Source organism: Uloborus diversus, chromosome 7, assembly GCF_026930045.1.
Source record: "Uloborus diversus isolate 005 chromosome 7, Udiv.v.3.1, whole genome shotgun sequence".
In the NCBI taxonomy this organism is placed as follows: domain Eukaryota; kingdom Metazoa; phylum Arthropoda; class Arachnida; order Araneae; family Uloboridae; genus Uloborus; species Uloborus diversus.
In genome coordinates this window covers 126,063,554-126,085,794 of record NC_072737.1, presented here as the reverse complement: position 1 = coordinate 126,085,794, position 22,241 = coordinate 126,063,554, and the positions used below count along the sequence as shown (strand labels likewise).

General features: G+C 34.5%; 1 protein-coding gene across 1 annotated transcript in view; it reads right to left on the bottom strand.

The window, feature by feature from the left end:
• Positions 1–22,241, bottom strand: part of LOC129226142 (caskin-2-like) — a 494,018-nt gene that overhangs the window by 150,917 nt on the left and 320,860 nt on the right. Inside the window, exon 10 of the mRNA XM_054860742.1 lies at positions 18,929–19,040. Coding sequence (XP_054716717.1) covers positions 18,929–19,040 — 112 coding nt within the window. The remainder of the gene's footprint in view (positions 1–18,928; positions 19,041–22,241) is intronic.

The window sequence follows — 22,241 nt, the reverse complement described above, 5'->3', positions numbered from 1 at the left end:
ACTAACTTTACTCTGCTATCTATTAAGAATTCATAGAACTAAACAATTAGTTTAACATTTCATTTGCGATTACAAATATTTTGGACAATCTGATTTTTTTAAAAAAAGCCTATAGCCTTCCTCAATAAATGGACTATTCAACACAAAAATAATTTTTCAATTCGAACCAGTAGTTCCTGAGATTAGCGTGTTCAAACAAACACTCTTCAGCATCATTATATTAGCAAAGATATAAATTGTCCCGTTTTCATAACATTTTTTTTTTAATTGCTGCTGCACACCGATTAATCGCAGCGTGATTTTATATAACCTATAGCCTTCGCCAATGAATGGGCTATTTAACACAAAACGAATTTTTCAATTCGAATCAGTTGTTCCTGAGATTAGCTCGTTCAAACAAACAAACTCTTCAGATTTATGTTATTAGTTAATTAATAAGAAAAATAAGACAATGATACGTGCATATATATTTATATATTTACAATTCGTTCTTAGCACCGTTCAGGATTTTCTCTGAAAAGTACCCTCAAGATTTGCCGCATGGCTGACTCGAACCTATGCCCACTGGATCGCGAAGCGAGAACGTTCTCTGCTGCTTTATATTATTAGTATAGATTACTTTTGTTAAGTTTATGTTATTTAAGGCAGTGGCGTCAGTATGAGGGCCGGGGGGGGGGGCGGTCCTCCCCGGATGTCACCCGTCTGGGGAGTAACACCCTAAGTGGCATTGTAAGTTTTTGAAATATAGGAAGCTAAAATGCAATTTTAACACAACAAATTTGAAAAATTTCCGTGGGTAAACCCCCGAATCACCCATTTTTATTTCTATTTTGCGCATTAGCCCAAAACACTTTCGGGATAGGGTTCCAAACCCCAACCTCCTTTCTCCCAACATCAATGAAACTCGTCTAAATGTGCGTTTTTTGAACTTCATTTTTGGGAAAAATTACCGGTGGATAGATCCTCAAGGGAGGGGCGATCGCCCCCATCGCCCCTCCCTTGTATCCGTCCTTGTGTCTACTACAGTGAAAATTGCGTAAGTTGACCACTTGCGGTGCACTACTTGAGTGGTCGACTTAAACAAGTGGTAAACTTAATAAGGTTGATTTATATATAAGGTTTAATTTCGTGCCTGAAAAAAGCGGTCAACTTAGACAGGTGGTCAATTTCACAGGTTTTTCTGTAATAGATTTTATTGCAACTATAATTTGAATTTAAGACGTCAAGATGCCAGGGGCTGGATGCTGTATGTTATGTGATGGATACTGGATGTTGTGAGATGGATACTGTTTTCGCGAAAAAGGATTTCGTAAAGTCGAGAAGGTCGTTTATAAATAATTTGATTTCCGAGGCACATGAGCGATTGAATTAAACGTAGAAAAATAAAATCAAAAGCCGGACGTCATTCAACGCTCAAGTGAAAACAATAAGCATCATTTAATTGCTCAAATAACACAATTTTTTATAATGCACTCAAAAGGACAAAATATCTTTTCTGGGTCAAAAAGGACAGTTTAAGAATTTCTGTAGTTTTCGAAAATTCCAAGAAAATGACACCACAAACGATCAAAAGTGCGGCTAGGTCATGAAGAGAATTTCTTATCATTATCTAGCTTTCAATCATAACTTCGAGTGTTGAAACATGCATATTTTTCTTATTGGGAAAGTTTGGTTTGAAATAAATAGAATCGCACTTTTCTTCGTTTGTGGTGTCATTTTCTTGGAATTTTCGGAAACTACAGGAATTCTTAAATTCCAATTTCTGACCCAGAAAAGTTCTTTTGTTCTTTTGAGTGCATTATGAAAAGTGCTTGGTATTTTTAAAAATTTGTGTTATTTTATTCTTTTTAGTTTTAAATGAATTTCAGAAATAGAATAATTTTACCCTCACGAAACTTCACCTTATTTTTTCATATGAATGCTCGGTACTAAAAGGGAAAAAACCTATATACGTGACTAAAACTTTAAGCAGTTGGCACTAAAATTTAATCCTTGTTCCTCTCTAGGATTTATGCTTGCTTCAGAGAAGCCTTGATTCAAAATTTTCACTCCGATTGCTTTTAACATTACTGTTGAAAGGCAGCAAAATTTGTAACAATTTGTTTTATATTTAAACATTTAATAGGGAAATTACATGAAATTTACTGTTTTCCATTCTAACTGAAATAATTATTTTATTTTAGAATTTTAATTTTTCAGCGCACAGTTGTACCTTAAGTTTAAGCAAGTCATTTAGTGAAATCCCGAAGTCTCGTTCGTGGTCTAGTTGTAGAGATATAAGCAAAACCAAGCCTCAGATTTCTCCGTGACAATCAGGCCAAATATAATAAAAGTGCTTAAAAAGAGAAAGAAAGAAAAACTCACCTCTGAGTTTTCTGCCCATAGGAAGAGGGGGTCGTCTTTCCAACATGAGCAAAAGCAGATGAATCAAGAAATCAAGAATAGGAAAAACTTATGCCTAACACATCTGATTAACGTCACTCCTCCAATAAAAGTTATCCCACAAATCTTTCCGGTTGCAGCAGAGGAAAGTGCTTCGCATCATTGCATGTGTGTTTTTACTGTTTATTTCTGGTGACTAACACTTCATCGAGCATTCATGACAGTTCTTTACGCCATAAACAATTAAAAAATGATCATTTGTGAGGAAATCATAAAAACTTGTGTTCCACTTGGCGAGTCTGAATCTGAAACTGCACTGCGTGGTATTTTTTGATGTAGTAATTTGCGGTCAAGGATGTTTGACTGCCAAAACCAGACTTGTAATGGTACGGAACAAAATGCAAACTTATTCTGAACCATTCATTCTCATTTTGTTTTTATTCTTAACAACGGCGGAAATCACGAGATAAAACGAACATCATGAAATTTCAAGCAATTTTTGAGAAGCAATAGTGTATGCTTTTCTTCATTTCATAAATCAAGAATTCCGAGAACAATACAAGTCTTGCGAAATATCAATTCTAGTCTTCGACTTCCTTATTTTCAATAAGAAACATTTTTTTATTTTCAGCATTTTTTGAATATGATTGTGCAATAGTTTTATTGAGATTCAGTAGAAATTTGAACAAGTAATAACATATGATTATATAAAATATTTAAACAATCGTTATTATTTGAACAAAGAAGTAAAAGGGTCCGCTTTCGCTCAATTTAATTCGCTACCTCAAATATACATATACAAATAATATTCTACTATGTATACAAAAAGCTGGAATACTTCTGTTCCGCAAAAGCTTCATGAATGATGAATTCTAAGAAACAACGATGAGCTTAAAATAGTCTAAATATTTGTCGATAAACAAAATCTAAAGGATTAATATCACTTGGAAACTATCTGCCTCTAATATATATATATATATATATATGTATGTATATTTTTTTTTCTGAAACTAACTAAATATTTTGTGTATTACTTACTATTATGTGTCGACAAAACTGAAAAGATTCCATAAGGCAAAACTTTGCGAATTTCAAGTTCTTCAGGACAAATTTCCTTTAAAATATAACCAAATTTCATTTATGGAAAAAAGTATTAATTAATCGTTGTTTCCTCTAAAAATGTTCATTTGATCTTTCTCTCAAGGTACAGAAAATTCTGTAATAAATCTTTGTCGTGTGGCGGAAAACTGTGCAACGACATACTTCCAAAGTGTCCTTCACATTTCTTAGCCCATAATCAATCTTTGCCACATAATTACCAAGAAACTAAACATAATCAAGTTGAAAAACAACTCAAATGGCAGAAAACATATATTTTACTTCGAATCTCGCGATAATCGCAGAAATAATTCATATTCTATGAGTAGTAGATCCACGAAATGCAATTTTGGAAGCACGTGATTAATCCAGATTTTCATGTAAAACTTCGATAGAACTACGAGTGGACGGTAAACACGAGATGCTCACAAACAGTCCACGAAAATGCTAACTACTGCAATGAACATACTTCCAAATTCAGTTCCAAGTCACTACCAGCCATATAATAAAGAGTAAAATGAATTAATCATAATGAAATTAATGCTCATAACGGTCCAAAATACACATTTATCTTCTATTCTTGCGACAACCGCAGAAATGATTCACATATAGTGAGTTGTTCTTCCACAAAAAGTAATTTTGGAAGCACGTGATTAATCTAAATTTCCGTGTGAAACTTCGGTAGAACTACGAGTGAACAAGGGACGCTCACACAGTCTAACTTGCTAACTGCAGTGAAAAATACTTCAAATTTCTTAGCCCTCTACCGACCATATAAATTGAGAATAAAATGAATCAGTCAATATGAAATTAAAACACAAAAGGGTCAAAAATACACATTTTTCTTCCATTCTCGTGATAACCGAAGAAATAATTCACATATTGCAAGTTGTTGTTCCACGAAACGTAATTTTGGAAGCACGTGATTAATCCAGATTTCCGAGTGAAACTTAGGTAGAACTACGAGTGGAAGGTAGATATAAGAGGTACGAACTTGCTAGCTGCACTAAAAAATACTTCCAAATTCTGTTCCAAATTTCTTAGCCCACTACCGACCAATAAAATGAATTAATCATGATGAAATTAAAACGCAAAAGGGTCGAAAATACACATTTTTCTTCTGTTCTTTCGATAACCGTAGAAATAATTCACATATTGCGAGTTGTTGTTCCACGAAACGTAATTTTGGAAGCACGTGATTAATCCAGATTTCCGAGTGAAACTTCGGTAGAACTACGAGTGGAAGGTAGACATAAGACGCTCACACCGAGTCTATGAACTTGCTAACTGGGAAGGCTGCAACCCATGTGCGTGAGGTTTGTGTTGGTGGAAAAAAGGGAAGGAGAAGAGAACATCCTGTTGTCGCGGTATAGGGCCGCGGGGCCCAGTTCGAACGAAAGAGTTGGCGAGAAGCAAGATAGACTTGTAATAAGGGGTTACATGGGCAAGAAAAGTTTCATCGCCAGGGAGGAACAGGTGAAATTTCAACGGTGGAATAGATTTGTTGGACAGGTTCAAGATCAGAATTCTAGTGATGTAGTAGTTTCGACTAATAAATGTTGTATTATCAGTTGTACATAAACCAGGAAGTAGATTTACCTGCCCATCTGGTTTCATACCTATTCAAGTTAATGAAAGTTTGCTCAAAAAGTTCCGGAAGGAGGCCTCAATGATATCTTCCTCCTCCCTAACTTCGGCAGTTAATTTCGAAGTTATACTAACGCAAGTCAACTCTCAATAACGAAGTCCCAAGGGACCGGATAAAACGTTTAAGTTATTAGTAGTTCGAATTATGGGAACAGTCTCAATTGGGGTTCCGATGAAAACTTCGAGATAAAGGAATATTCGAGTTACCGAGACTCAACTGTATACAGTATGCATAGGGGAGAGTGGCTCACCTAGGGACACGGTTCGCCTTGGGCAGCTTAATTTTTTTCTTGATTTTAAACAAAATTTCATTTCCTGCTAATTTTCAGATACATTTTGATTTCATTGACGAAGCAGGTAAGAGTTTATCGCGATTTTTTTTTTTGGTTCTGCAAACATGTTTAGTAACTTCCATACTACTGTTTCTTACGTTGTAGTGTGAAATTTAATGTAACTAATCTAAGAGAGAAGAAAATATGATAAAATTTAAAGCTTTCTCTATAAAACTGGTGTATAGAAGCTAGTGTAAAATAAATTTTGGTGCTAAGTATAACAGCATGACATTTTGAAATTTCATTACGGTTATATGCTGCCGTGGGAAGGTAGAGGGCTGTATCTGCAAATTTTTAATTTAATTTATTTGTTATCATCATCATTATTATTATTACCATTATTGCAGTTTTGCCATCTGTTATATTTTAAATTTATTGTACAAGCTTGCTTGTTTGGTTTCCGCTGAAAATAAAGCACGAAAAAGAAATGTCAAATTCCTACTTTTCCCTATTCTTAGTTTCGAATCCAAAACACGTTCCTTCATATGTCTCAAATACTAATTTCAGCAGATACTGCCTTTTGCCTTCCCACTGCAGTATGGTAAACCTTAGTACAGTGCGAGTTGTGCATCTGGAGGCATGAGATATGTCTAGAAAACTTCTATTTAAAATATTTTCACAAAACGATATTGTTTTTTAAATATTCTTTATTTCATCTACAAAACATATATATTTTTAAACCACAAATTTAAGTACATGAAATATTTTTACTTTATCTAAACACTCTGTCCCAAAATACAACACCAGGCACCGGATGGTACACCTTGTGACGAGATAAATTTCATGAAATATCTTTTTTCCCTCCTTAATGTATATGTATATAAAGTAGAAAGCTATTTAATAATGTAGTCAAAGATTAAAGGAATACCAGGGAAAACTCAGCAATAAAAAGTGCTAACTATGTTTACACAAAAACAGCCTTCAGTCCGTCGAACCGCACAAATAAACACTTTCCGGATATTTTTGTCTCATTATGTAGATAAATACTGCTACAGTGGAAGCCGGTTAATTGAATCAACCGTTTTAATGAATCAAATCGTCAAAAAACCGGACGAAATCCAGCTTAATTGAAAACTAACAGCTTTATGGAATCCTAACTGTTTAGAACAAACGTGATTCATATAAGCGGCGGCCAATGTAATTGATGCGCATAAGTATCTATTAGATAATTCACAATAAGGAGCCAACAATAAACGATAAACAGCCAAACTGGTCGACGGTTTCCACTTTTATTCTTCCAACTACTAAACTATAGGCCGCAGAAACAGAAGAGAAAGGTTCACCCACCTGACGGACGCCAAGTCGACCTGAAAGGTCGAGTATACCTCGAAACGGGTGGAGCACAAGACTTTTCTTCGCTCTTTTTTACAGCATCAAAACTGGAGTAGATTAATTCTGACATACGCGTTTAATATGAATATAACTTGCAGTAGATAGAGCCTGCATACTCGAAAAGCAAGATGATGGGGCAGCTGTTTGAGACCTGGGCTGCGGAGTCGGAGGGAAAGTGGTTTACTCTGACTGATGAAATTTTGGAGCATTCGACTCAAACTCCGACTCCTTTACCCCAGAATCAGTTCAATTCTGCAAGCATTGGCAGAGTTGCGGACCTCGAGGGAAAATTACTGATTCCAACTCCGACTCGTTTTCCCCAAAATCAGTCAGACTCCGACTCCGCAGCCTTGATGAGATCTCGCTTAGGAATTTTCCTCCAAAACATACACCACAGATTTTCGATCGAAAAAATGTTATGTTTGGAGAAAAGGCTTTAACAGAAAAGAGTGTCTAAGAAATCCACCCAGGTCATTGATTATGGGCCCCTTTGTCCAGGGGTACAACCTGTACAGACAGAGTTATTTAGACAAAGCTACCACGATTTCTTCTCAATTTGTCAATTGACTCATAAATGTTATATCACTTGATAATAACTTCAAGTTTCAAACAATCGACTAAGGAATAAAAGAGCTTTCAGAGTTCTCACCACGTACACGGCCACCTCTTATACCGATTAGTTCTTCAGCTCTTCATCACGAAACATTATTGCCCCGTAAACTTACGGGGCTTGAAATTCAATGGATTTGAGCCCTATTGCCAATACCAGCATGTCCTGTGGAACTGACTATATCGTTTAATCAATCTATAATCGCTCTATATCCAGTATAACCAACCTACTGTATAATCAACCCATATTCAGTATTACAAACTTATTGGAAATAACCAACTTTTAGTAGCACAAAATTAGATTACTGCAGACAAGTGTTTTTAGGTTTCAAGGAAAACCCTGTTTCAATGCAAAAGAGTGAACTCAATTTCTGCTTTTTTTTTCACATAGCACCCTACACATTGCAGAAGAAGGCCCGATTAGGATATTGAGAACACTAGACCAAACACCTTTTCTATGTCCCTTCTAGTATCAATTCTCATAAACACAAATATTTAATTCGAACCAGAAAGGACGACTTCTGGCGTGCTGTTGTGTGGTGTCCAACCACTCTCAAAAATTTCTTGCGGTGCCCAGATGGTCTCATAAGTGTAACATGGCTTCTGAAAGCTTCTTGTTCTGAACGAAATAGTTGCCAAGGTATTTTTAGTAGCTCAGGCGACCCGAGGATTTGTCAGGCCCTGCTCATGATTCCCCTTGGACACCTCTCAATTATAAAATTATAGTTGATTATTGGATAATAAAATGATTCGAGAGATTCCCTCTCGATTGCTGTCGATTACTATGTAGAATCACTCGATTATACAAACACGGTTATTTACTCTTTTTTTATTTACTCGCTTACTGAGAATTTTATTTCTCACTATACGTCATGTTTATTTATCAACGTTAATAAAGAATTTAAGGACACGCGTTAATGTTTACGTCATTTAGAGATACGTGGTTACTTTTGAACACACTTCAACGACCAAATTTACCGATTTTACAACAATATTTACGACAACAGTAACGCCGATTGTTACTCCTGCGTCAAAAATCCACTCCAATGGCGAAATCACAACTTTTATTTCAGTAGGTAGGTGAAATGCAGCATAAGTCAATCTATCACAAAAATCATTCACGGATGCGCAACAATCATCCATCGAACATCTGTGAAAACAGCCCCGAACTCCCCCGCAAGAGAGCCACAGCCCTCTTTTCCGCAAACCACCTGGTCACTCGCGTGTGCCACTAAATATCGTGTTTCACGGTTTTAAACCCTGCAATTATCGTTATTCCGGTCTTTCAATTACCGAGGAGAGGAGAGCCCGGTCGAATGCATGTCGCCATCTGCACGTAAGGCAGCACAAATAAACAAAACGGGGTTTTCCGCATCCTGAGAGGAAGGTTGGGGGAGTGAGGCATTGTGGGAGCAGATTAAAATAATACGGGACCCGCATGGGGGACACACAGCAAAGTTGAAGTGCTTTACCGACTTGCGGTGTACTCATTTTTGGAGTTACCAACAATAGGAAAGAAGAAAATTGTGTCCTTGTAGTTATTTACTTGTATTTTCTATAAATGAGGCTAACGTTTCAACACATTTAGTTAGTCCCTATTAACACAATTTTTTGATAAACACGGAAATAGTCGGGATTATCCTAAAGTTCTCAGCCCAAATCGTGTTTAATATGGTGACGCACTTGGCTGCTTAGAGCTAATCAGAGTATTTCTCGTTCCGGTTGAACTTTTCCCCAGTCGTTTTCGACCAGTCATGTAAACGAAATAACACCTGATCCACCCTATCTGATATCATATTCGTCACCAATAAGAGTCAAAAACGATTGCGATGTAATCCGAGAATCGGGTTGATTGTCTCAGCAGCTATTTGTTTATTTTTTCTATAAATAAGGCTAACTTTTTTTAACGGTTCCTTCCAGCCCTCGCTCGAAGGAGAAACACAATCAGGGGGCAGATAGGTGTTCCACGGGGTGACACTGTTCTGGGTCACCAAAAGTGTGTTTAAGAGTTTATAAAAAATATAAATACATACCAAAGACGGATACAAGGGGGAGGGGGAGATGGAGGCGATCGCCTCCTCCTTAAGCCGAAACGCAGGAACTCTCCCTCGGCATATTTATATTTTCGATACTTAAAATTCCAGAAACACCGTTTTAGACGATCTTCAATAAGGTTACGAAAAGGAGGACCCACTCTCTAAGTTTTTTCAGAATTGTGGTCTTGAAAACGCAATTGTAGCACTTCTCTTAACACTTTAGTGACAGGAATCGGAACTTTGAACAGGAAGTTTTCCGAAGTTCCAAAATCTAAATTTTAAACGATCTTAGATTGTATTAGATAGGGTTCAGGGACTCCCCACTGGAAAGTTTTTTTAAATTGAAGTTGAAAAAGCAATTGTAGGACACCTTTGCTGACGTTCAGGTAAAGGATGGGGTTCAGTACACTCTTTCGGAGTTTTCTAGAAATGGAAGTTCATCAAAAAAGTAAAGCTTAACTTGAGATGACCTTCCATGATGTTAAGGGGGGTGGGCAGGCACGTAGCTAGAACTTTGTTAAGGGGGGGGGGGTCCAAGGTTGAGCGAGCTTCAAAAGAGGAAGCATGCTAAAGCAAAATTAGTAGCTCATATTCACGTTAAAAAATAAATCCAAATAAAACTAATTATTAAAATATGATAGTTAACTGAAATTAATTAAATAAAAGAAATTGATAGAGCAATTGTTAAAATTAGTAATCAAAAATTTTACTTTAAGTGGCAAAGAAATTATTGTCAGTTTATAAAATTAACGTTAAACTAAAAGTTATCCCATACTAAGTTTCCAAACATGGATAGAAAAATTTCATCACATAAGCTTCCTCTGTTCTGATGCTTTGAAAATGAGGGATATAATAATTCCTATTAATAAAAAGTTCACAATAAAAGAAAATCGGAAAACGAAAACTGTTCCAGGGATTACTTGGAAAATGCAGGTGATAATTTAATAAAATATTAAAGCTTTGTAATATATTTCAACAAAATATGTACCAGTCATTTTATTTGAAAAAATAAAGAACTCTATATCTATCGCGTCGAATGTATAACTGTGTGAATGCTAAATAACATAATTCCGCCACCCTGCCGATTTGATTAAGATTTCTGACAAAATTCAACCACCCTCTCGACGAAAATATTAGCAAGGTTTCATTTAAAAAGCTTGAACTAGTTCTTTGTTTATCTACGTTTATAACATTCTTTTGATAATACGAAATTGAATGAAATTTCTAATTTTATCCGTTTTCTAATTATCATTTCTAACCATCATTTAAAATCTTGAACAAACAATTGTATCTCTTTGATGGACGGAGACTTCCTTTGCTGCAATCATTTTTTTAAAAAAAGGCGTATTGCCGTTTCTTTTTTCTTTTTTTTTTAAAATCGTTATTATTATTATTTTTTTGCAACGAATTGGTAAAATAAGCTATCTTAGGGTCCGCTATGGTATTTTTTTTTTCTAATCGGGCTTCGTTATCGTTAGAGGCTTTAGCCTTTTCGGACCTAGTGCGAACCACCGATATGGCATCTAGTCTTTCAATTGCCATTAATGTCCATTAAGGTGCAGATGTGAGTGGCAAAAGAAATTTTGATGCCGAGTTTCCACCAGATGGAGGAACTTGAACTCTCTTCGATGCGAAACTGCACTAGGGGTTCAATTTTGTCAAGCCAAACGAATACCTGAGAGATCTTTTACCTCTCGAATAATGGAATGTATAATGAATGAAACTAAGCATCTGTGTATTTTTATTTCAACAACATTTTGGAAAAAATGCAAATGATTGCTTTTTATAAATGTTTTTTATAAGGTCATGAATGATTTGAACATTATTGGCGATTTTCCTCTGATGTTTTCAATTTGATGCTTCATTTAAAAGATCAAGAGGAGGCATCGCACCCACTTATCTCACCACCAAACACGAGTTCTGTTTATTCTGCTGATACAAAACAAATTCTGTACAAATCAGTCTTTTTCAAATTAAAAATATAATTGTAAACAACTACAGGGAAAATGGCAATATGCTCTATTACGAATTATCGTGACAATATTTGATTATAACCTGGTTACTTTACTGTCTTTATTAGGAGTAAGCAAGTGTCAGACTCAAAATTTCATAATTTGGAGTCAAACGTCAAATTTTGATCATTAAGGTAATCTTCGACCCGTTTGAGATTGCGATAATACCGTAGCATCAAATTAGATACATTTTCAACTATATGCAATCTGAATAAAGCTAGCCAATTTTTGGAATCAAAACTTATAGGTTTCTTATAGCCTCTGTTTGTAAATTTTTTGCTCCTCAGTCATCTGATGTTCCAAAGTCTAAAGATAATCTTTTGTAAAAAATTCTTAGAATGATTGTGATTAAAAATCCAGTAATGATTTAAATCTACCTTCCAAAATTCATATAACAATAATAACACTTCTGATTCTTTCATTTTCAAATTGGTATAACTTCCATTTTAGAAGCAATTTTGTAATCATCCTGTATTCTCGAAAGCATATCATATTTTATAACGTAGGTATTGACTTTTTTTCTTTCTTTTATGTGATGTTAGTAAAACATATTCTACTGCAAGAAATAGCAAAAAAATTTTAACTTGAAGAAATTAAGAGTTGAAAAAAAAATCTAATATAGAAGTGAAAAACACAAGAAAATCTACCTCGCATTCACCTTTTTTTTTAATTATTTGCTTGTAACGCAGTAAATAGCAGAAATTTTCACCTAGTAATTTATAGTTAAATGCACATGTCCGTTTTTTGTTACATTTAATGCTACCATCGCAGTTTACTAATGATGGATGCATAGATGCTTACTAAATAAATCATCAGTACAATGGCGTACAAATTTATTCCAATGAAGCAAATACAAATATGCTTCTCTTGAAAAACGGAACAACATCGAAGAAAGATTTTTTTTCTTCAGTTAAAAATGACTAACGGCTCTTCTTTTTTGGGACCATAAAATTTTGATACAGCGAAAAGTAATTCCGTTGCATCAACTTCAAATTTTATTTATTCACTTATTTTACCTTCAAAAACAAATACTTTTTGGACATTTAATATGTTTAACGGTCATTTTAAATATTGAGTGGAAAAACATCCGTAAAAAGTCTAGTTTGTGCTAAAAATAAGACACAAAATGTTCAAAAAAAAAAAAAAAAAAAAAAAAAAACTTTTCAGGATTACAGTTTAAAAGTTGTAAGCTTCCGGAGAGATAAGTAATCTATTATTGTAAAAAAAAAAAACTAAAAGTTTAAATAAGATTATTAATCAAAATATAAAATAAATCTTAAATGAATCATACCAAAAATATAAAGAACAAAAATTAATTAATTAATAATTAAAGTTTATTTTTTTCTCATCCTCAAACACGCGAAATGTGTAGAATTTCTTCTTCGTTGCTGTCTGAACTTAGTTTTTAAATGGGAAAACAAATTAACACATAAAATTGCTCGTATTGTTAAAAAAACTTTAAAAGGGACAACTTACCTAGTTTGTGTAAACTTAATTTTCTTCTGATTAAAATTTCGTTCAAGATATGTTTCCTATAAGTGTGTGGTAGAAAGATACTGTGTGTTAAAACAGAAAATAATAGGAATTTCAATTTCTGATTCACCAGGAATGCACCTCACTCTGGCTGTCCTTCGTGCAGCATGTTTAGGAAATCAATTCCAAACGGGAAAAGAGTCGAAACAAAAAGAAAGAAAGAAAACCACCCCAATGAGACTGGGGAATGTTTGTTGACAATTACTTTGCCGATGGCAATCTGGTGGACTGAGGGAAAGGGGCCGAATTTCAAGGTCACAACCCGGCTGGGTTGAAAGAATACGGAAATTCTTCGTTTTCGGACGCAGTACGCAACACAGTAAAAGACAGGCGGCAACTGGGAACCTGCAGTTATTGCACGAGGTTCTCGTGTTCTGAATTGACTCGGATGCGGGAAAACTGCTGATTAATGGGAATATTTAAGGAGAAAATACCGGGTTTCATAGAATTTCTCTCTTTGGAAATTTTTTGTTGACGTGAGGTGCAACAACCGAGAAAAAGCAGACAATGTTCTTTCGGGAAGGGGGGGGGGGGTCCGGACCCCATGGACCCCCCCCTTGCCTACGTCCTTGGGGTGGGGGTGATAAAAGGGTAATTATCTAAAATTGCGCCCTTTTTAAATACTTTCTGCATCCGCCCTTGGTACACTTCAATTCTTAAAACTTTTCACAAACAAAACTTTAATTATATTTAAGCTATCAAATTTAATTTTAATGAGAAGAGCACAATATTGCGGGGCAGAGCGGTTACATGTTTGTACATCCTGGGCAAATTTTACAGAAAATTCGATAATAATTTATACTTGTATGGTGTTAATGTGCACATTTATGACCATCATATAAATAAAACTTTTGTTTCTTAAAATTATATGAATTTCAGCTTTGATTTAAAAAAAGAAAATCATAAAAAATTAAATAAGTTTCATCATTTTTAATTGTTTTTTTTTGGGGGGGGGGGGGCACCTGTTACAGGAACGCCACTGGCCTTATGTTATCAATTGAACATCGTAAAACATAATGAAAAGTACTATAGCAATAGCAGACACACACGCTTTTTCGTAATTTACCTTCCCGATAAACTTTACTTCAGCTAACCTTCAAAAGTTAAAACAAGATTGTCTTGTGTTCCAGGCGGCTCCAGACGGCTGCCTCGCTCGACAAGAACTTCTATTTTTCAATCCAATAAAGAATTCCTCATTCTACTTGTATTCTTGATGCATGCCTATCTTTGAATCAAAGCCCCGATGGAGGACGCAGGGAGCAAAGATTAAGTTATGTAAAGCTCTTTGTAGAAGACCGATCCAAAGGGCGACAAAGACATTTTCTCTTTTCCTTTATCCTTTCAAAAGGGAGCATCGCTTGTATGAACCTACCCCTGAATATGTAGACGAATAAAAACGAATCAAAAGAGAGAAAAAAAAAATGTGTCGACCATAACAAGAATTTATCCTCGTCACTCAACTCGAAGTAATTTAATAAAACTCATCCGTTAATTTATTTTGACATGAATGTGTATGGAAAGATATTTGTTCGGGATGAATGGAGTTTTTCAACAGCAGTGTAGCATATACAGTCGATTCCCGCTACAACGCGATCCGACTTACGCGAAATGAATGGCTATAACGCGAGATTTTCAGGAGTTTCATCCTTTCAGCATCACTGACTGCGCAAGTTCCGACACACCGCACTATAAACATAACTTTATAAGTGTATTACCGCTGCTCATTTTTTTCATTTATTTATTCTAAATATGAAATGTGATAAAATATACTGGCATCTAGACACGCTGTTTCATCTAAAGTTTGAAGATGGAAACAAAAAGCGAAAGTTTGTGACAATTTAAGAAAATGTAAAGATTCTTGATGCGCTTGAACAACTAGAAAGTGGATTGAAGGCACGACAATTAGGTATGAATGAATCTTTCATACGTATAAATTAAAAGTCAAAGAGAGGGGGAAAGGCAATCTGTGTAAGTCCAGACTTTAAGTTGTAATATAAAGCTCGCAGAGTAGTGTTTAAGCAAAATGCAAACAATATGAAATTGGAATTTGCTCTTGTATTGTAGATTATAAAGAGCCTGAAAGAGGGGTGTTACCATAAAGGTTATAAAAGTAAATGCGAAGCTAACTGTATTTAAAAATACATTAGAATAACGATCAGACTGCGCAGTATAAATCATCTTCCATTTTTAAGTTATTAATGTAATTTATTGTACCTACTGCATAGTACTCTTACAGTGCAGTGCTTTATTATTACTACATACTGTACGTACCGCACACTGTAACAAATTCCGGAAACGTTTCTGGATATATCGGAAACGTTTCCGAAGTAGTAAGAATCCTTCATCTAATAGCGAACTCCTAATTATTCAGAAAGCTTTTTATTATTTCAAAAAATCTAGAAGCGGAAGTGCTGACGCAATGCTTCGAAACGTATTTTATCTTTCCAACACGGGCGCCAGTGAGGCGGAAATAACGAGAGCTTATTTTTTTCCTCATCTATGGTTGCTGCAGTAAGCAACTCTTTAGCATTGAATTGCTTGTTATTTCATGTCTAGAGAGTGGTAAAATGTGTCGAAACTAATTTTACGCCTTCGCATTTTGGACTGCCCTTGATTTTTTAGACGATGTACGCAGCTATTAAGTTAGTTAGTAATGATTTGCTTCTTTACAATTTTCAGTGTGACCATGATTAGACATATATTGTGTGTTCAAGCGTGAATAGTTTCAACACCCGTGTTTATACTTTATGAAACGAAACCCTTTGGATTACTTATCTAGTTGTAATGGAGGTACTTAGATTTTATTCCCCTCTTGTTCACTTGTGAGTATTAATGAATATTTTTAAACATGTTGTTATATACATTCATATTTTTGTTGATTTGCATTTGATGAGGCTCAATTGTAACTGTTTTTGGGTTTATCTAATTAATTTAAAGTTATCCTACATACCTATGTGCGCAGTGTACTATTTGTTGTAACAAATTGAAACTGATTAATTACGCAAAAGAAAGAAGATTTATATTTGAAAAGCAATCACAGAAAAGTTACTCAGAAATACTCGAAAACGGTTGCAATTCATCTGCTTATTCATTTTGTTAAATGTGGTTAACAATAAAAAATTCCTTGACATTAGTTGTTCCATAAATAACATTTCCTTCGTGGATATACTAGTTTAATGTAGGACAGTCAGGAGGAATGAGTCAGTGGTAAAAATGGAACAGCTGCATTTACATGCCAAAATAAAAAGTAACATTATTTCATGTCATTGTTTTAAAAGTGATCATTTTTTTAAATAACTATGTTATTAGTATGCAATGTACATATGGGGAGAAGACGAGGTGCGTTCACCATGCAGACTGTACCATTGACATTTTCAGGGGGTTACTTTTTTAAGGGGAAGGGGCGCTTTATAGCATTTTATGGGTGCATCACTCTTATGGTGCGGGGGGGGGGGATTCTCGTATATATGAAACGGAATAATCATTTAATAAAGTTCAATGTTTTAATAAATAAAATATATAATGCATTTTGCGCACAGTGTAAAAATAAAATCAGTAACCTATTTTGATTAAGTATTTATATTTGTGATGAACTGGAAAAGGGCAAGAACAGAAGAATCAACCCGAATGGTTCCAGCAGGGGGACTTGGTGTCATATTTGAATTCATCAGTTTCTCTGTTGGTACTTTTCGGTACACTTTGTTCGTCAGAGAAATTGACTTGAGGTGAACGAATTCCGGAACGCAAAGGTTAGGTAAGTCCTATCAAATTTTATCCGAAGATAAAAGCTATCAAGTTTGATACAAGATATGTTTTTAAGTTCTTTATTATAAATACAATTACTAGATTATTTCATAAATTTTCAAAAATTTATAACTGTGCATGTGTTATGCTGTTAACCATGCTATTTGTCATTAGAAATTAAAAAAAAAAAAATCCACGAATGATTCTAAAATTGCTTGTATTATTGCTCTTAGATATGAAAGAATTGAAACTGATATGGTATGCAATACTATGGTAAAGAATTATATTTTAGAAAAAATCACGGAAAAAGGATTCCGAAATTCTCGGAAACGTTTTTGAAAATTTTTTGGAGAATTCCGAAATACTCGGAAACGTTTTCGGAACTTTCATGAACCACAGCTACACAGAATACTCAGAAACATTTCTAGAAATTACGGAAAGAGGATTCCGAAATACTCAGAAACGTTTCTGAAAATTACAGGAAGAGGATTCCGAAATACTCAGACACGTTTATGTACATTACAGAAAGAGGAATCCGAAGTACTCAGAAACGTTTTTGAAACTTTCATGAACCGCAGCTGCACGATATACTCACAAACGTTTCCGGATTTTTTTTTACAGTGTACTGTTTTATTTTTATGTCTCTCATTGCATCATTGATTTTGTGCATGGTAGCAGTATTTTATGTTGAATAATGCAGCTTTAAAAAAAAAAAAAAATACGGTAAAAATTCATCTCTTTATGTAAGAAGCGTTAATATATTGTTACAAAATGGTCTAAAATAGTTTAAAAAGTGCTTTAAAATGTCTAAAATGTTTGGGTTTGTTAATAAAAAAATCATATACACAACTTTTCTACAACGCGAAATTTCGACTTACGCGAGGAGTCTTAAAACGCATCCATCGCGTAAGTCGGAATCCGACTGTAGTTTAAAATTAGTAGTATTGCTAACATCCACATATATTCAATGGGAAACCCTCCTTGACTATTTTCCACTCCCTAATTTTCGGGAAAGAGTATTGAAAATGATCTCTTATATAATTGAAAACGTAGCTTATCTCTACAAGTGGAAATTAAGAATAACAAAATAAATAATAATAAAACAATTTTTATGTACATTTAAAAAAAACGTAGATTGGTACAATTTCATTTTTAAAACTGCATAACATCGTTAAGAACTAGCATTTGTCATATGGCAGCGAGTGAAAACATTTTAATTCTTTAACTATTTTTAAATTATTTGGGAAAACTTTCACGTTTCTAGTTTTTTGCGGGGTTGAAACATAAAAAGCACCAACTCAACTAATGAACATTCCTTAATCCCCCCCCCCTAAATACCAGGAAAAAAAAAAGAAAACTTTTCTACGATCGTATATTATCAATATTATTTGTTTATCTACTCATCTATCTACCTACGGCACAATTTGAAGAACCCATCTTCAAAATGAATAACGTTCAAGTTAAAATAATAAGAGGCTTAAAATAAAAGCAGCAAAAGAAAGGCACCATTTTATTTTGTAATATTTCCTTATAATATTTGACAGTACATATTATATAAAATTTCTAAAGACTTGCACATCATGCTTGCAAAGTAGTAAGTTTCATGTTTTCCCTTAAAAAAACTGCTTTAATGTTTCGATTTTTCCTGATTTTATTTTGTGGTTTTTTTAATACTATCTTCTGCTAATATTATTATTTTTTAAGAATTAATCTCCGTCAAATATGGAAGATCTAGTTAACTAATTTTTATAAAATGTTACAAAAGAAGTCTTCGATGGCAGTGTTTAAATTTAAAACAAACCGGCTCATATTGAAATTACTTGAGAGCAAAAGATACAATATACCGATATCCGTTCTAAGTTCAGATTTACATGGAAAAGAGAAAATTTGAATAGAACAATGGCATTGTAAACCATAAATAAAATAATTCATATGGGTGCTAACCGTCACTCTAGTGACTCCACGTTCTGTAGCTTAAAAAAGTTTTGTTAAGAATAACAAGAAATTGTGTTCACTTTCTGTATCTAAATCGTAGTTTACCAATGCACCTTTCACAATAGTTGGAACTTTCGAAATTTTTACAATCTCTAATTTAGAAATTTTTAAAGGTCCCAGATAATCCCGTAATTTTAAAACCGTACAGATAACTTGCATTCGGATAATCAATTGAGGGTGTTTAATGCAATCTTTTTATGGGACTTACCAGGACGATCCATGAGTTGGACAACTGTGGCTGGAAAATAGCCGCTGGATGATGTATAATTTGGATGGAAGACAATACCACGCCATCGTCCATCTGCTCTCTGTTCCAACACCTTGAAGAAAACATAGGATTTGAGATTACTTTCTGGTGAAACAAAAAACAGAAGAATTTAATGTAAAGATGACTACTTAAAACAAATCGTGTTTAAATGTACAAAATGATTTTACCCGCACGAATTTTATTGAATATGATTTAAAACTAGAACAATTCGAAGAAAAGATACGCGAAAAAAGCACGTATTTAAATAAAAAATGACTTTATGTGTACGAATTTTTGGTTCTTCATTAGCAAAAGTGCACACAATAGTCGTAAAGGATTAAAAAAAAAAAAAAAAAGATGCATGACTAGGAGGTATAACACTCAATGTTTTAAGCACTAACAAATGTAAAATGAGGTTTAGGCCATATTTTGTCAAATATTGGTAAACGTTTGCTTTGGAAAATCAAAGCCCTGAAACCTGAAGTAGTGAAACTAGCGAAAACTAAGGGGTAGAGAACGCGAAAATTGCTGTAACCAAGAGCTCAAGGGAAAAATAAAATCGCACAAACTTAATATCTTCGTTTTTTTTTCTTTTTTTTTTTGGGGGGGGGGGGGGGTAGAGAAACAAAGAAGCTTTTTGTTTTGACTTATCTAATTGTCGCAATCTTGTGTTAGTCTTCCTGGGAATATTCATTGTCCGAAAGGCATTTGTACCACTGGCTACGAAAACATTTAAAATTTTCAAAAGTCATTGATTATGTTGGGTGTCCAGAATGAATTTCTCTACTGTCGTCGTGATCATTATCCCTTTCATTATTTTTTTTTCATTTCTGCTTCAGTGCAAACTTCAGCTTCAATATCATCAGGAGCAGATACATCAGAAGTAATTACATTGGCATCAACACACACAGAATTTTAAAACGCTTTTCTACTCATTTCGAAACATTAAAAGTCGTATGCGTAAGGAATTTCACAAAGAAATAATTAGCTGAGCTGGAGAGGTGAAGGTTAATAGAAATTTTATAATTTACAAAAATATTGCTCGCCAAAACCCGGGTTTTCTCGTTAAAAGAGAGTTAAGCTCTCATAGACTTAACATAGTAACCAAACATGTGTGTCTGAAAGTCTCATTAATCCATTAGCTGAGCTGGAAAGGTGAAGGTTAATAGAAATTTTATAATTTACAAAAATATTGCTCGCCAAAACCCGGGTTTTCTCGTTAAAAGAGAGTTAAGCTCTCATAGACTTAACATAGTAACCAAAGATGTGTGTCTGAAAGTCTCATTAATCCAGGTTCTCGTTAAATCAGGGATCGTTACAAGCAAGTTCGACTGTAAAGCTTAAAGTAATATAAAAAACATCTGCTACTTCGAAAATGTAAGTGACATATAGTTATTACCTTTTACCAGGTTAATAGGATCTCATCGTATTTATCACTTAATTCATTGTACTTGACCTTATATTTTATTTTTTTACATTCGACTTGATAGCAATTTTATTAGTATACTTCAAAATATCCTATTGTAAGATACCTCTATCCCTAACTCTGTTTCTCTATCCCTAACTTCATTGAATACATTGCACATTTTTCTAAGTCTCCATTTCTTCGGGAACCCAGAGTCTAGACGAATTGTAAAAGATAAACTTTAATCGAAAGAGATAGCCTGCCTTTAACACCATACACAATTGCGGACAATGAAACAGGCATGGTTACAGAGTAAAGAATCCCTTAAACCACTTTTCTCAGCAATGTCAAGCACCGCGGCCTCATATACCGAAAAAGTCACTGCCAAACAATTGTCCCAACACTTCCAGCGTCAAAAAAAGAAAAAAAAAGATTCATACAAAAAAAGCAGACTAGACGAGAACTGCGTGGGAATTTTGACAAAAAGGTATTTTTGTGGGTGGGGATCGCTTACAAAACAGGGAGGCTATATTGCTTTCCTTATTTTTTTGGGGTATTCAAAAACTGAGGGCTCTTCGCAAAGTGGAAATTGAAAAGCAGCGGTCAGTTGGGTTTTTCAACGGTGTCAGCGATTTTGAAAGACAGCGGCACAAGGCAAGAACTCTATGTCTTCTTTTTTTTCACATCGACTTTTTGTCGGCGTCATTGGATGTTTGAAAGTGGAAAGAATGTTTATGAGTTTAAGTTGCCCAGAAACTCTACTTTTTTCTTCAGATAAGTGTCTTTTTAGTACTTGAGAAAGATGGATTGATGGCAATGAGAGGTAAAATAATCCAAAAGTAAAACAATGAGAAATACTTAACGCTAGACAAAGGGGATAGTTTATATGTATATGACATATCACACAACATATGAAATTTATAAGAGGTGCATACGGACACAAGTACTCAGATGCAAAATATCTTAAACTCAAGAGAGGAAGTAAACGTAAAGAGTAAAATTAAGTAAATCAAGTATTTCAAATTTTCAATTTCAGAAATCGAATTTAAACACAGCTCAATCTCTATATTCCCTTTGAAAATATGATAGTAGCGAGACAGATCATATTTGACCCCCCCCCCCCCCTTTGCCACAAAGTGTGATTCTTTACCTAACCCCCTTTCCTTCCCCGTGTCACATATCACACTTTTGTGATCCCTTCCCTCCCCTTGACACAAACTCACAATTTCAGTGACACATGATGCTCAGAAATTCACACTTCGCCAGAAAATCCGTAAAACGTGGAATTAAAAAAAAATCCAAAGAGGCCTGACTTTAAATTTTAAATCACAACACTACTTTTTTCAACACGTTAACGGAAAATTTTTTTTAAGCCTGATTGTTGAACATGCGTCACTCGACACAACTTTAATTTCCGGGTTAGACCGTGCAGTGCCGGATAACGTAGCTAGTACAAAAAATGAAGAAGTCAAAACAATAAAAACTGAGATCAAAGAAGCTCAGGTAGCCCAATCTGACAATATCGTTCAATCTGAGACTGATGAGCTATCCAATGAAGATTAAGATCATTATCCATACAATAACTTTCAAATTCATTTGTCCTCTGAAGAAGCTTCAGACATGTAAAGTGAAATGGCCTTGAGAAGCATTCTGGTTGGACCATGCCCAACAAGCTCCAAAAGTAGTCATATTAACCTTTGTAATTTTTGGGTACTTTTTATTCACAGACAATACAATACGCCCGAACATAGCAGCAATCTACGCAATTGATTTGTTGCGTTTTAGAATGTAAAGTAAAAAATACTAGAGTTGTAAATGACACACAACTAGCAATTTTTTTTTACTTTGGTCTTGAATGTCTAGACCAAA